Consider the following 12,930-nt stretch of genomic DNA (forward strand, 5'->3'; position numbering starts at 1 on the left):
TATTTCGAGTGGCAGAGCGACTCGCCACAGAACTTTCCACCAGATTCCTCACTTTGTAGAGCACTACACTCGCGCAGAGCTGGGCGCTCAAGGATTACGTGGCTTGAATCAGATTTAAAACAACCACCGGCTAATCATTTGTTAGTGCAAAGGCAGCGGAGATTAGGAGCAGTCTCACCGCAGCTGGCCATGCTTGTTTTTCCACAAGAAAATGCAAAAAACAGATGGCCAGGCGTTCGGTGGTCTGTGAAAAAAAAAGCCAGTCCCCCCCAGCCTTGAAGCGCAGCACAGGGGTGCAGACAGATGCGAGTGAGCTGCTAACGCTATTGGTAGCATCTCGCTGCGGACTGACCGACCCGTTCTTTCCGCGTTGAAACAAGACAATCCACGGCGTTTGTTTGAAGCACGCTCGGACGCTCGTGCTGTCGCTCGGAGATCGTGCCAGCGGGTGGCGGCTGTGACCGCCAGCACCGTGATCATGTCCGCCCTGGGTGCACGCGGTGCCTGGCGTGTTCCGCTGGTTGTTGTGTCGGACGCCGACGATCGGGACAGACCCGTCCTGAAGAGCTTCTGCAGCATCACCGACCAACGCAGCAGCTGTGTTCGGAGATGCCTCAAGTCTGTTCACGATGTTAACTGCGTTTTGGTTCTCAAGATGGGAGGCGGCAAGGTAATGTAACGTGTTGTGTTGAGTGGGACTGAGAGAAGTACTTCGTTTCGGTGGGGCCCAGTCCTGAAGGTGTTGAAGCCGTGTTAGCCCGTTGTGTTTTTTAAATGTTTTTGCAGCTATGTGTTTTTTTCTTGAGTGCGGGGGAAGTTAAGTGCTGTTGCCAAAGTGTGTGTACAACTTGTTTTCTTTCCTCATGTTGGAAACTCCTATTGTTCATATGTTATGTAATAAAAGGTTCACACGACCTCATCCATCCACTACACGGTTTTATGGAAATGATTTAGTCTTGAATCAAATCGTAACCTCAAAGTAAAATTAACTGAAAGGCAAGGAGGGGGATTTATTTAACATTTTTCTCAAATGGGGTGACTGGGTGGTTTGAGAAACTAATACCCAAGTGAAAGTACAATGCTCTGACACTACTGACAATCCTGAGTCGGCCAGCCTTGATTAAACCATATTCTTAAGACCTTACTCTTATGTGCAAATAAATGTGCCCAGTGTTTCTGCACAGAAGCCTTGTGATGTTGTTGCATTGAGAGGTTATGTGAATTCACATTGCGTTGTATCGTATTGAATGTAGGACCTCTCGTGGATACAGCGTATTACAGGCCACACCAGTTGAAAACATCAGTTCTCACGCACATGAGTGTCATAATTGCATTTGATCAACGAATTATTGCGTCTTGATTTTAAGCTTTCGTGACTGCAGGAATCCATACTCTTTGGTTCTTTCGGTAAAGTCACGTAGGTAGAAATAAATTAAATAAAACAAATCACGACGTTTTGATCGCAACACAAGCAATCTTCATCAAGGTAAGGCATTTAAAAGAAAATTGGGTTGCATCTTGATATATATTTATGTATCTTTTACGTATTTATTTTCTTGATTTTCTTTCCCTTTCTGTACATTGCACTCCGATAGTATTTTTGTATTGTAACTTTCTGAACCACCCCTCCTGGACATCTCTGAAAAATAGCTTCATAGCTCATCGGATTTCTCCAGGATAAATAAAGATTCTGACTGATTCTATGGCGAATCCTTGACTCGCCACACGTGGCAAATGTACACTGACGCAACACGTGTGCTTTCGTGCACATTATACTCGTACCCATGCGTGCGCTTTGCTCTCCTTCTGCAGATCCCACTCACGGAGGTGGTGGAGCCCGTGGATTTTGAGGACTACCTGATGACGCACCCTCCGCCGGGCGACTCTGATGCGCTGCGCGAACTCTTCGAGTTTCCCGGCGACGACGTGGAGGTCACGTTCGTGCCGCGCGAGTGCCGCACGCTGCAGCCCTCCGTGCCTGAGGATGCGTATGTTGTACATGGGCATTGCCTCTCGGGCGATGGGCGGCATGGGCGCAAGCGTCTTGTGCAAGGGGAATCTGTAGCTAGCGCTGCACTCACTCGTTTACGAGAGTGGACACCTGTTTCCAAAATTAGCCTTGAGGCTCTCCTGGGTTTACCAGTGATTTCTTGCGCAGATTCTCATGCACGCGTCACATTTGTAAAAATGTGCATGACCCAAATAATGTCACTATTCTTGGGTAAATCTGTGGGGCCTTTGTGTGCCATGCATGGACAAATGTATGCAAAGACAGTTTAGCTGTCAGGGCTATATTTAACCAGGCTCCAGCCTTTGTGTGCATCATCTATGGTGTCTGTGTTTGTAGTCTATATATATATTTTTGTTGGGCTGTTATCACTGGGGCATCTGCTCTGTGCCTCTCCTATTATTTCCTGTCTTGATGAGCCACTGGAGTGACAAGCTCACCAACATATCATCGCCTGATAATGTGCTGACTGAGAAACAAAACCAACAAAAAAACCCAAACTACCCATTGTGCAAAGAAAAAAACTGTTTTTATTATGAATTCTTTCATGCAAATGTTTTTTTTTTCAGGGAGGTGGACCCACAGGTGCGAGACTGTGTACGATCGTACACGGACAACTGGGCTATCGTCAACCGAAAGTACGCTGCTGCTATCTTGCAACGCACTCGGTTGCACAAAATGTATTTGCTTCTTGCTCTTTAACTTGGGATTTTATTTTCCCATCAGCTGTGAAGGACAGCACAGCCTTGGCAATAAGACATGCGAGGTTACCATGATAACAAGAAACATCATCTCCTGTGCACAGGTACCACAAGCACGGCACGGGCTTCAACCCCAACCATGTGGAGCGGCAGAAGGAGCGGCAGAAGGGGCTGCCGAGGCAGGTGTTCGAGTCGGACGAAAACCAGAGCGACCGCAGCAGCATGCCGGATGAACCGGTGAGTGGGGGTCAGGGTTAGAGGTGGGGTCGCCATGTGCACTGATGTGGCGGCTGCCCTGTTTCAGGGAATTTACATTCCCGTGTTTGGCGCGAGTTATTCGTTGGATCGTGCCATTGGAACGTTCTTTATTTGTATTTAAGGCGTTTTAGGTTGTTAGGCTCATCATCTTTTGTAGGGTCTGGTTATTCTGATGTACTTGGTTCAACATAGCAGAGTGTGTAATCGTAACTCTGTGGGTTTTTATTGGTTGTGGGTGGCATATATTAATCGGTGCGTATGACATGGACGTTGACAAAAAATATATAAAGCGTGCAAAGGAGCATGTAGAGGTGCATGATTGCGAATTACATTGAGAGACAGAAAGAGGAACACATAGATTAGAGAACATACGTAATTAGATGTAATATTCACTGTTAATAAAAGTAAGTGGGCTTATGCACATCACATCGCTAAAAGGGATGCCAGCCATTGATGGAGACTTAACGTCGGAGTGGCAGCCACAAGTGACCGTCAACTACGGAGACGGCGTTTTGTGTATTGGTGCTGGGTGGAATCATACATCGCAGGACCATGAGAGATGGTGGCAGCTGAGGGGAGGCCTCCAGTAGTGGATTGATTTTGCATAATAAAAATGATGACGATGCGTGGCAGCAGGAGGACACGCGGCGGTGCTCGGTGTCGGCCAACTCGCTGGAGGACACTCCGCGCGGGAGTTGGGCCTCCAGCATCTTCGACCTGAAGAACTCGCAGCCGGACTCGCGCCTGCCTGGGCTGCTGGAGCGCACGCCGCTCGACCAGCTCGACCGCGGCAACGGCGAGCTGCGCAAGGCCTCCCGCCAGCGCGAACTCTTCGTGCTCTACCCGGCCGCGGATGAGGTGAGGAGGCCGCACGCCCGAGAGCGCGTCCGCCGCGGAAATGGAGCGACGGATCGGTGCTTGCGCTTGGCCACATGGAATGCCTTTTGGAAGGCGCGTTAGTGGAGGCAGCCAGCGTGGAGGAACCGTGGAGGATTTTAGGGAAGCCAACGGGATTCTTGATGAAATTGTTGTGTAATTGTTTTATTTGATCTTTTGCTACATTTTATACAAACGGTGTTATCGGTGTAATGTTCGGAGATGATGTGGCCATTCATAACTATAGTAGAGCTCTTGCAAAGCGGTGCATAATAGCTGTGTCTGCTAGATAATGATCCACGTAAATATATTTCACAAAATTTCTTTTGAACTTCATGTTCATGAATAACGGTCTTATTTTTTTACTTTTCAGAGCTAGATTGTATTCAAACGAAAAACAAACAAATTAAATGCCATGATTTTTGTTCGTGTTGTCACTGATGATGGCACTGAAATCATCAACTCTTCACTTGAGAAACCAGTTTAATCAAAGGTGGCTACCTCGGTTCGAACACATGATCTCAGCGGTGCCGGCTCAGTGGTGTAACACCTGAGCCACCCGGCTGCCTAAGAGTAGAGCATCATGCAAAGGATTTCTCGCGAGATTGCTTTAATTAATGGCGACGTGGAGGGTATTGATGATTTTTACACGCTTTTATTTAAACTCACTCTGTTGTTGTCGTCGTTGTTGTCATTGTCGTATCCTCAAATTTTGTAACTCAATTTTAACCCACTTCCCAATATGGTATCGACTGCAAACTTGGTATACTTATGTCATACTGATGACAATACTATATTCTATCATTAAAAAAATAATTAAACCATCTTTTTTACATGTTATGTTTCTGCATGGGTCTAATTGTCCACGCTCAAGTCACGCTGGCTGTAAATCACCACGGGCCCTTACGTTGTGGCAAGCCTCCGGGCCACTTCCTGGAGTCGTGGAGTTCTGCCATTACTCGTACGGTACATTTCATTAAAGCGTGTTTTTAAAAAAAGTGTTTTTAAATATTACTTATTCAGGATGAGATCATGGAGAGGAGGACTGTACCAGAGGTGCCCAAGGAACACTTTGGTCAGCGGCTGCTGGTCAAGTGTTTATCGCTCAAGTACGGCACATTTACACCGTCGCTTTCGGCCGCGTTTGCGAGTTTTTTCTTTCGAGCTGGTGTTGTATATCAAGCACCAAACCTTTGCTCGGTACTATTAACGGATGTGATAGATATTAATTTTCACGAAAATTGTGGTGTTGGTTTTTGTGTACTCTTGTTTCGTTTTGCACGTTTGTTCATTTGACCTTGGGTCTCCTTTTCAAAGTAACGATTTGCATCAATGTGCTCCCACCTGGTTATAAGTAAAGTTCAAATGTGATTTGTATGTTAGTTGTAGGGCGCCTCAGCGGCGAAATGTTTCTGCCTTGAACGGTAGACAAGAGGTCGTGGGTTTGTTCCCAAGCCTGACTTTTTGCATGTTCTCCTGTGGTCGTGTGGATTTTTCTCCAAGTCCTCCAGTTTTTCCCTCCACATTTAGAATCAACATGCGTTTATAGTATTTGGCTGCTATACATTTCCACGTGATAAGCCACTTCGTTGAGCTATTATTTGTGGCCAGGTCGCTACTGAAAAAGAGCTACATAGCTCAGTGGGCCTTACCTGATAAAAACAAAAAAATATATTGTTGTATGCGTGCATGTGAATGTGTTATCTGGAGAGTCCGATTTCTGTTTTTGCTCAACATTTAAGCAAGATAACACGGAGAACACGTTACATTTGTGTAGGTTTGAGATCGAGATCGAGCCCGTGTTTGCGTCGCTGGCGCTGTACGACGTGAAAGAAAAGAAGAAGGCAAGTTCCAAATGCACTGAGCAGAGGCACCTCGTCACGACAGGCTGCCCGCCGCCTCGCGGTAGCGCCACAGAAGCTGCTGCTAGCACTGATTAGGAAGGCCCTTGAGCTGCACGGGGATGGAGTAAATCCAGCAGCCGCTAGAGGGAGCTGTCTACCAGTCTTCGCGATTCATCCTCCACCCCACCCAATTGTCAAAATTAATCGCCTCTTGTTATAGAAATAATAATTCCCCTTCTTTACCGCGGAGTTTATAACTGTGTGTACTGTTCTGTATCGTTGCTGCTGTCCATCTCATTTAAATAGTCTGTCTTGTATAAGGTGTCGTTCGCTCCAATGGAAGAAATGTAACATATCCGTATGAAGTAATTTGTATAACTTACAAACAATCGATTCTCAACTGCATGTATCATGAGTGTAAGAATACATTTTTGTATCAATTAATTGACCTATCACCACGTGTTTACTGCCCACTATGGAACTAATGTTTAGATTATTTGGCTGCTATAAAAGTCCACATGATAATCCACTTTGTTGAGCTATCATTTGTGGCCAGGTCGTTTAGAAAAAGAGCTACATAGCTCAGTGAGCCTTACCTGGTAAAATGAAAAATTGTTTATTTTAATAGTTTTTAGTAATGAGATGGCTGTACGCTCATCAATTTCCCCAGATCTCGGAGAACTTCTACTTTGACCTCAATACGGACCAGCTCAAGGCCATGCTGCGCCCACACGTGCCCAACACGTCCATCTCTTCACTGGCGCGCTCTGCCATCTTCTCCGTCACCTACCCGTCGCAGGACGTCTTCCTCGTCATCAAGGTGCCACGCGGGCCCCCGCGCTCTCCCCGACACACGAGCAATCTCCGCGTTGCGTGCCGTCGAATTACTATGAGCTATTCGCCCTGCTGAATGTGCCCAGTCCAGTCAAATTGCGGAAGCTAAGGAGGTTTAATGCACCGGCATATTATGACTTTGAAAACCCCCTGCCCACCTCCTACGTATTTCACAAGTAGTGACTAATCCCATATCTGTATTTTCCATAAATATGCTAAATTCCTCTTGATATGCAAATTCCTTTGTCAAGGCGCTCTTCCCCCTCCAACTCAGCTTACATATACGCTTCCAAGCCTGGTGGTGTTCATTCAGACACTGTCTTTCCGACAGACCTGTTCTTCACCTGAGGACGGCTGCTTGCGTTGTGGTCGAAACGTCGTGAGAATTATTTTATTATGTTTTATTTTTATTATTTTATTACTTCCCTTCTACGTGACTTTACCGAAAGAACCAAGAAGAAGGTTTAAGCCTGTTTGGTGTTTGGATGGGAGACTGCCACGGCTTAATAGGTGTTGTGGGCATGGGCTGCGATGTGGCCAGGAGATCACTGAACAGCGTTGGATTCTTGAATTCCATGTGCGCGGTGGTTTGAATTTGTAACCTCTCTTACGCATGTGTTTCCTCCGGATACCGCAATTTCCTTCCGCCCGCCCAGCATTCGTTAATGGTCAAACATCCCATTGTTGGATCCTCTTGACAAAACAGTCTGGAGATTGAGTGATGCTTTCCTGGGTAAATATTTAATAATAAAAAGGCAGCGTTTGTCATTCCACTGCTTGATGAAGGGTTCCCCATTCCATGCCGATCATAGTTGGACGTTTGACCACATTTCACCGTGCCCGTCAGTGTGGTGAAGATGGTCGGAAATAGGATCGGTTGCTGGAGTGGCGACGCACGTGATTTAAACATTCATAGACTATGCGTCACAGACGAGTTTGCATAAATGTCTTGTGTTTGTATGCAGTGCAATACAATTTTGATTTGTAAAATAAATAGTCAATGTAAAGCACAGTGTGTTTGTGTGCTGTGCACATGTGGTGTCCACCCATGCAGCTGGAGAAGGTCCTTCAGCAGGGAGACATTGGGGAGTGCGCAGACCCTTACATGGTGATGAAGGAGGCAGACACGGCCAAGGTGTGACTCCCGGCTCTCTCGCTGCCACCTCCCCGCCATGTCTATCCTCCCCTAACCAACCGTTCCTGCTGTTTGAGGATTTTTTTTAGACCGTTAACTGTGAGTGTGTGCATCTGGTTTTGTTAAGTGATTGTGAAAGTTGTTGATGATGCTATTCATTATGTATTTCACGTGTGCATTTGGGACCGGGATTCATACAGTTGCAGCTTGCAGAATTCTGTCCCCGCTGATTGGATCATTAGCTTTTCAGGCAGAGCGGGGCCCGGTACTGACGGAGGGCGTAACGTGAACGCTGAATCCATTGCTCTTCCGCTGATGCTGATGTTCTGCTGGAACAGAACAAGGAGAAGTTGGAAAAGTTGCGCTCTGGCGCCGAGTTATTCTGCCAGCGCCTGGGCAAGTACCGCATGCCGTTTGCGTGGACGGCCATCCACCTCATGAACATAGTGAACAGCGCCGGCAGCCTGGAGCGCGAAGCGGCTGACCCCGACAACCCCATCCTCGGTCAGCACCACCAGAAGGACCACTACCGCCACCAACACCACCAACTATAACACTGTCACTACAGCCAACAACACCGCCATCCTTACCACTCCCACCGCAATCACTACCTCATCCACTACAACCAATGGCACCACGAACCCTACGAAAGCTACAACCATCGCCACCTCTCCTCTCCTACCACAGCCGATAATACCGCCGCCCTCATCACGACTATCTCCAGCACCACCTCTCCCACTTCAGCGACTGCGTCTACAACCAATACTACCACTATCTTCACTACTACAGCCAATACCACCACTACAACCTCTGACCACTTAAACTACATTCAATACCACTTGCACCACCACTCTTGCCACCACTATTGCAACTGCTCCCAACGCGTCCCCTGATTCCGGTTGCGCGCCATCTGCCGGTTTCTCCACATGGCCTCCCCTGCCTGCGTGTGCAGAGCGCAAGCTCTCCAGCTGGGCCGAGCGGCGCAACTCCAACACGTCGGGCAAGCGGTCCCTGGAGCGCGTGGCGAGCGGCGGCGACGAGCCGTGCAGCCTCGCCAATTTCCGCCCGGCCACCCTCACCGTCACCAACTTCTTCAAGCAGGTGCCGCCCCCCCTTCCTCCGGCCTGTGTTGATGTCAGCAGGTGGCGCCATTGACAACAGACTGCCCTGCAGTTGAAACGAGGTTGACCCTGTGAGAAAAACACGCTCAGGAATCCTGTTGCTTGTTCACATTACAAGCACGGGGGGACCTACCCCAATTCCACCTTTGAACATACAGGGCGGTGATAAGAGCAAGGGCTCGGTTTGTGTTGTATGGTGATCCTCGGTCGGCTGAGCTTCAAATGAGTACCTGGTGTGGTGTGTAAACATCGCCAATGGGTAGACAAAGGCTGCCGGCCATGTTGCTGGCCACTACCCCCTCGTGTGCCGTGCCGGCCTTCAAAGGTGCTCGCTAACAGCACTTGCCCCAACAGTCTGTTAAAGCTATACGGGGGGTCTTTGTCTTCATGAGGATTAATCTTATGTTAATGTTATATACCTAACAAACCTAGAATTTGTGTCCTGGGCTGCCCAACACAAGTTTGATGTTTTGTTAATAGCAATAAGGGCTTTAATGTGCCTGTCAAGCCTTAGCACTCGAATGATGTCACTGCTCTGAAGTTTTAAAATTAATGTGAGTGTGGTAACAGTGATATCACAAATGAATTCATCTTCATACAAGTTTTGAATACCTGGGATACAGAGCTATGAGGTAAGAGCCAGGTGTATTGTTTACGTTGAACGATCAAGGGTTGGGTGAAGTTTGACTTCTTCATATCATAGCAGATTCCATAGCGTTAGGCACATTTACATTTTGTTTCCATAATCTAAAAATTGTCAATGTGGGATTGGTAAGGATTCGTTTTATGTATGTATTCTGAACTTTTTTCGTACCGTACCTAGACAACACTGCTAATCGAAAGTGCGTGGGGGAGAGGGCATCACATATGAGCCGAGGACCACGTCCCTGACCCTGGTTGTGGTCGCGTGCGACACAGGAGGGAGACCGGCTGAGCGACGAAGACCTCTTCAAGTTCCTGGCTGACATGAGGAGGCCGTCGTCCGTGCTGCGCCGCCTGCGGCCCATCACAGGTGTGCCGGTGCCCACCCAGGTGGTGCTCATCCCACCGCCTGAAAATGCCCGCTCGGTGTGATTCAAATTCAGGGGGGTGTACAGACCCATGTGCCTGTCGGTGTATGTGTTACAAGATTAGGATGTCCATCTGGGGGGTGTACCAACTCAGGCGTGCCTGCTGGTGACATACTTGCCAAGCCTGCCGATTTAAGCAGGAGGCTGCCACATTTTAAACACATTTACCATTGAACCGATTGTCAAAGCTGATCATATTGTTTGGTTCTTTCGGTAAAGTCACATAGGTAGGAGCTCCTACGACAGCAGTCCTCCTGCTGTGTTTGTTTCACACCTGATGACGGTTGCTTGTGTTGCGATCAAAACGTCGTGATCTATTATTTTTGCTACCTACGTGACTTTACCGAAAGAACCAAAGAGTATGGATTCCTGCAGTCACGAAAGCTTCAAATCAAGACTGATCATATTGCTTCATAACACATTTGGGAGGAAATAAATATGAATGCAATTTTTACTTACAAAATTGGCCTGCCGTAAAATGATATCAAAACCTGCAACCTATTTCTTCAAACGGTAGGGTTGAAAAGATTGCAACGGGGATGTTCAAACCTAGAGATGCCAAGCAGGAGAGGATGCGATCCAACCTTGGGATACCCGCCTGGGGGTGCTTATGGACCTGGGTGAGCCGGCCAGCCAGTGGTAGCGTGTGCTAGCCCAGGTGGGTCTGCATCCTGCTGTTGGGGCACCGCGGTGGCGAGATGTTATTTGCCTCGCCTGGTATGCAGGAGGTCGTGGGTTCGATCCCGACCCTGACGCCTGTATATTTTGCATGTTTTCCCCATGGTAGGGTGGATTTTTCTCCAAGTCCTCCAGTTTTTCCCTCCACATTTCTAAACATGCTTTGAGAGTATTTGGCTGCTATAAATTTCCGCGTGATAAGCCACTTCGTTGAGCTGTCATTTGTGGCCAGGTCGCTTCTGAAAAAGTGATATATAACTCAGTGGGCCTTACCTGGTAAAATTAAAATATCGATTTAAAGCTTTCGTGACTGCAGGGATTCATCTTCTTGGTTCTTTCGGTAAAGTCACGTAGAAGGGAAATAATAAAATAATAAAAATAAAACATTCCGACAGACCTGTTCTTCACCTGAGGACGGCTGCTTGCGTTGTGGCCGAAACGTCGTGAGAATTATTTTATTATGTTTTATTTTTATTATTTTATTATTTCCCTTCTACGTGACTTTGCCGAAAGAACCAAGAAGAATGATAAAAGTAGTTTAGTTTGTAGTAGGGGTGGTGGAGTGCCATGTTTTTTGCTGGGCTGTATTTACCTTGACCGAGAGCGTGCAGAGGACTTTGGTCTTCCACGTGGCCTGTTCCTTGTTAGCTTAATTGCCCTGCGGCACTCATGCATTTATATTGCAGCTCTCTTGGTCGCCAGATGCTTGTAAAAGCCTATCTTGTGAAAATCTCCATTGTTTGCCTGCTTGCAATTCAAAGTGATGTGTTTTACAATGCAGTGTATTTGTTTTCAAAGCAGAGACTGTTGATTAAGCATTGGTTTCGAAATGTGCTCATTTATGGCACATTTGTTCTCAGCGATTTTAGGTGGATCCCCCCCCCGCCCACGAAAACATTTGTGGGAAATTCCCTTATTGCATGAGTAACTCCATGTAAAACGAAACCACAGATCAGGTAGTGGGGGCGCGGTGCTTCAAGGGTTATGGCACTGAGCTGGCAACATCGATGTCCTGGGTTAGAGTCCAGGCTTTCGTCTGTAATTCAACCGGGCTCTCAAATGCAGCAAGCTGAAATTTTCTCTGCTTATTCCCCAAAGATTGCCTGTGATAAAACATCCAAATAGGAAAGGAAGTGCAATTAAAGCAATGAGCGTGTGTCAACTGAATTGTCGGATCATGGCTTTCAGACAACCAATTCACTCCCTATTGCAGCCGATCTCATCAGATCTTAGAAGCTTAGCATCATTTAACCTGTTTAGGACTTGGATATGGAGACTGCCCGGTGATACCAGATGCTGTAGGCTTGGACTGCAGGTTGGCCAGATGATGGTAGTTCAGAATTTGATTCTTGAATCCATCTGTTCAGTTACTTAGGTGTGTTACTCCCTCATTTCCTCTGGATACACCACTTTCCACCCACATGCCAAACAATCATTGACAGATTTGGTTAAACATTTCAATGCAGAACCTCAATGAATACGTCTTTGGACTCGGTGATGCTTTCCTGGGTAAATAATAATGTACATGTCTTTTTTCAATCCACTGCTGGATGAAGGCATCCCTATGCTATTTCAGTTATAAGGGTTGATTCACCATAAATTAGCAAGCTGATTGGTGCAGGTCGATAATGGAGGAACCCTGAGACCAGTTCAAATATCGATCACCACTGCCAGTAGCCGGGGCCGGTAATCAAACAGATTGGTATGTCGATCGCACATTGTGTGAACCGTTGTGCCACTGCTCCCCCCCTGGGTACGTTATGTATCTAATATGTAATATTTCCTGGCTAAACTAATGTCCGTATTATTGTCGTTATTGCGTGCACTCACACGCTCATATGTGTATGTGTGTGTGTGCTCGCTCGTACAGCCCAGCTGAAGATCGACATCTCTCCATCGCCGGAGAACGCCCCGTACTGCCTGACTCCCGAGCTGCTGCAGGTGAAGCCGTACCCCGACATCCGCGTGAGGCCCACACGCGAGATCCTGGAGTTCCCGGCGCGGGAAGTCTACGACCCCTACACAAGCTACAGGTGGGGCTGAGCTCCCCCTAATCCCTGCCCTCCCAGTGTCCTTGCTGCTGGTCTCTGTCCCAGCTTCTAAATTCCTGATCCCCTCCCTCCCACTGCGCATCTCTAACTCCTATTTTTATTCCTGCTCCCTGCTCTTGCTCTCTGTCCTGGCTATACCCACTCCTTGATCCCCTCCCTCCCACTGCTTTCCCGCAACTCCTCCCCACTTTCTACGAACCGCTCTTTGCACATTGTTCCATCCTCCTGCCCTGTTGTTGTTCTGTTCTCTGCCACCTCGTTACTGCTCCCCGCTCCGTGTTCCCTTCCCCCTGCTTCTTGTCTTGGCTACCTGCTCCTCTGATGGCTGCCCCCTTGCTCCCCTGATCACTGCTT

The 12,930-nt window shown here is 47.6% G+C and overlaps 1 protein-coding gene across 16 annotated transcripts in view; it reads left to right on the forward strand.

The window, feature by feature from the left end:
- Positions 1-12,930, forward strand: part of LOC144941152 (dedicator of cytokinesis protein 7-like) — a 72,699-nt gene that overhangs the window by 5,316 nt on the left and 54,453 nt on the right. For 12 of the 16 annotated variants that reach the window (XR_013639226.1, XM_078867685.1, XM_078867687.1 and 9 more), the window contains exons 3-14: positions 1,813-1,988; positions 2,578-2,646; positions 2,814-2,946; positions 3,601-3,825; positions 4,867-4,952; positions 5,621-5,687; positions 6,358-6,507; positions 7,576-7,656; positions 7,995-8,160; positions 8,609-8,757; positions 9,696-9,789; positions 12,396-12,558. Coding sequence is in view for 15 of the 16 variants with exons in the window: in XM_078867685.1 (XP_078723811.1) it covers positions 1,813-1,988; positions 2,578-2,646; positions 2,814-2,946; positions 3,601-3,825; positions 4,867-4,952; positions 5,621-5,687; positions 6,358-6,507; positions 7,576-7,656; positions 7,995-8,160; positions 8,609-8,757; positions 9,696-9,789; positions 12,396-12,558 (1,559 nt within the window). In the remaining variant the exon portion in view is untranslated. The remainder of the gene's footprint in view (positions 1-1,812; positions 1,989-2,577; positions 2,647-2,813; positions 2,947-3,600; positions 3,826-4,866; positions 4,953-5,620; positions 5,688-6,357; positions 6,508-7,575; positions 7,657-7,994; positions 8,161-8,608; positions 8,758-9,695; positions 9,790-12,395; positions 12,559-12,930) is intronic. The other 4 variants (XM_078867686.1, XM_078867699.1, XM_078867696.1 and 1 more) reach the window with 1 other exon arrangement.

This window comes from Lampetra fluviatilis, chromosome 24 (assembly GCF_964198595.1).
Source record: "Lampetra fluviatilis chromosome 24, kcLamFluv1.1, whole genome shotgun sequence".
Taxonomy (NCBI): domain Eukaryota; kingdom Metazoa; phylum Chordata; class Hyperoartia; order Petromyzontiformes; family Petromyzontidae; genus Lampetra; species Lampetra fluviatilis.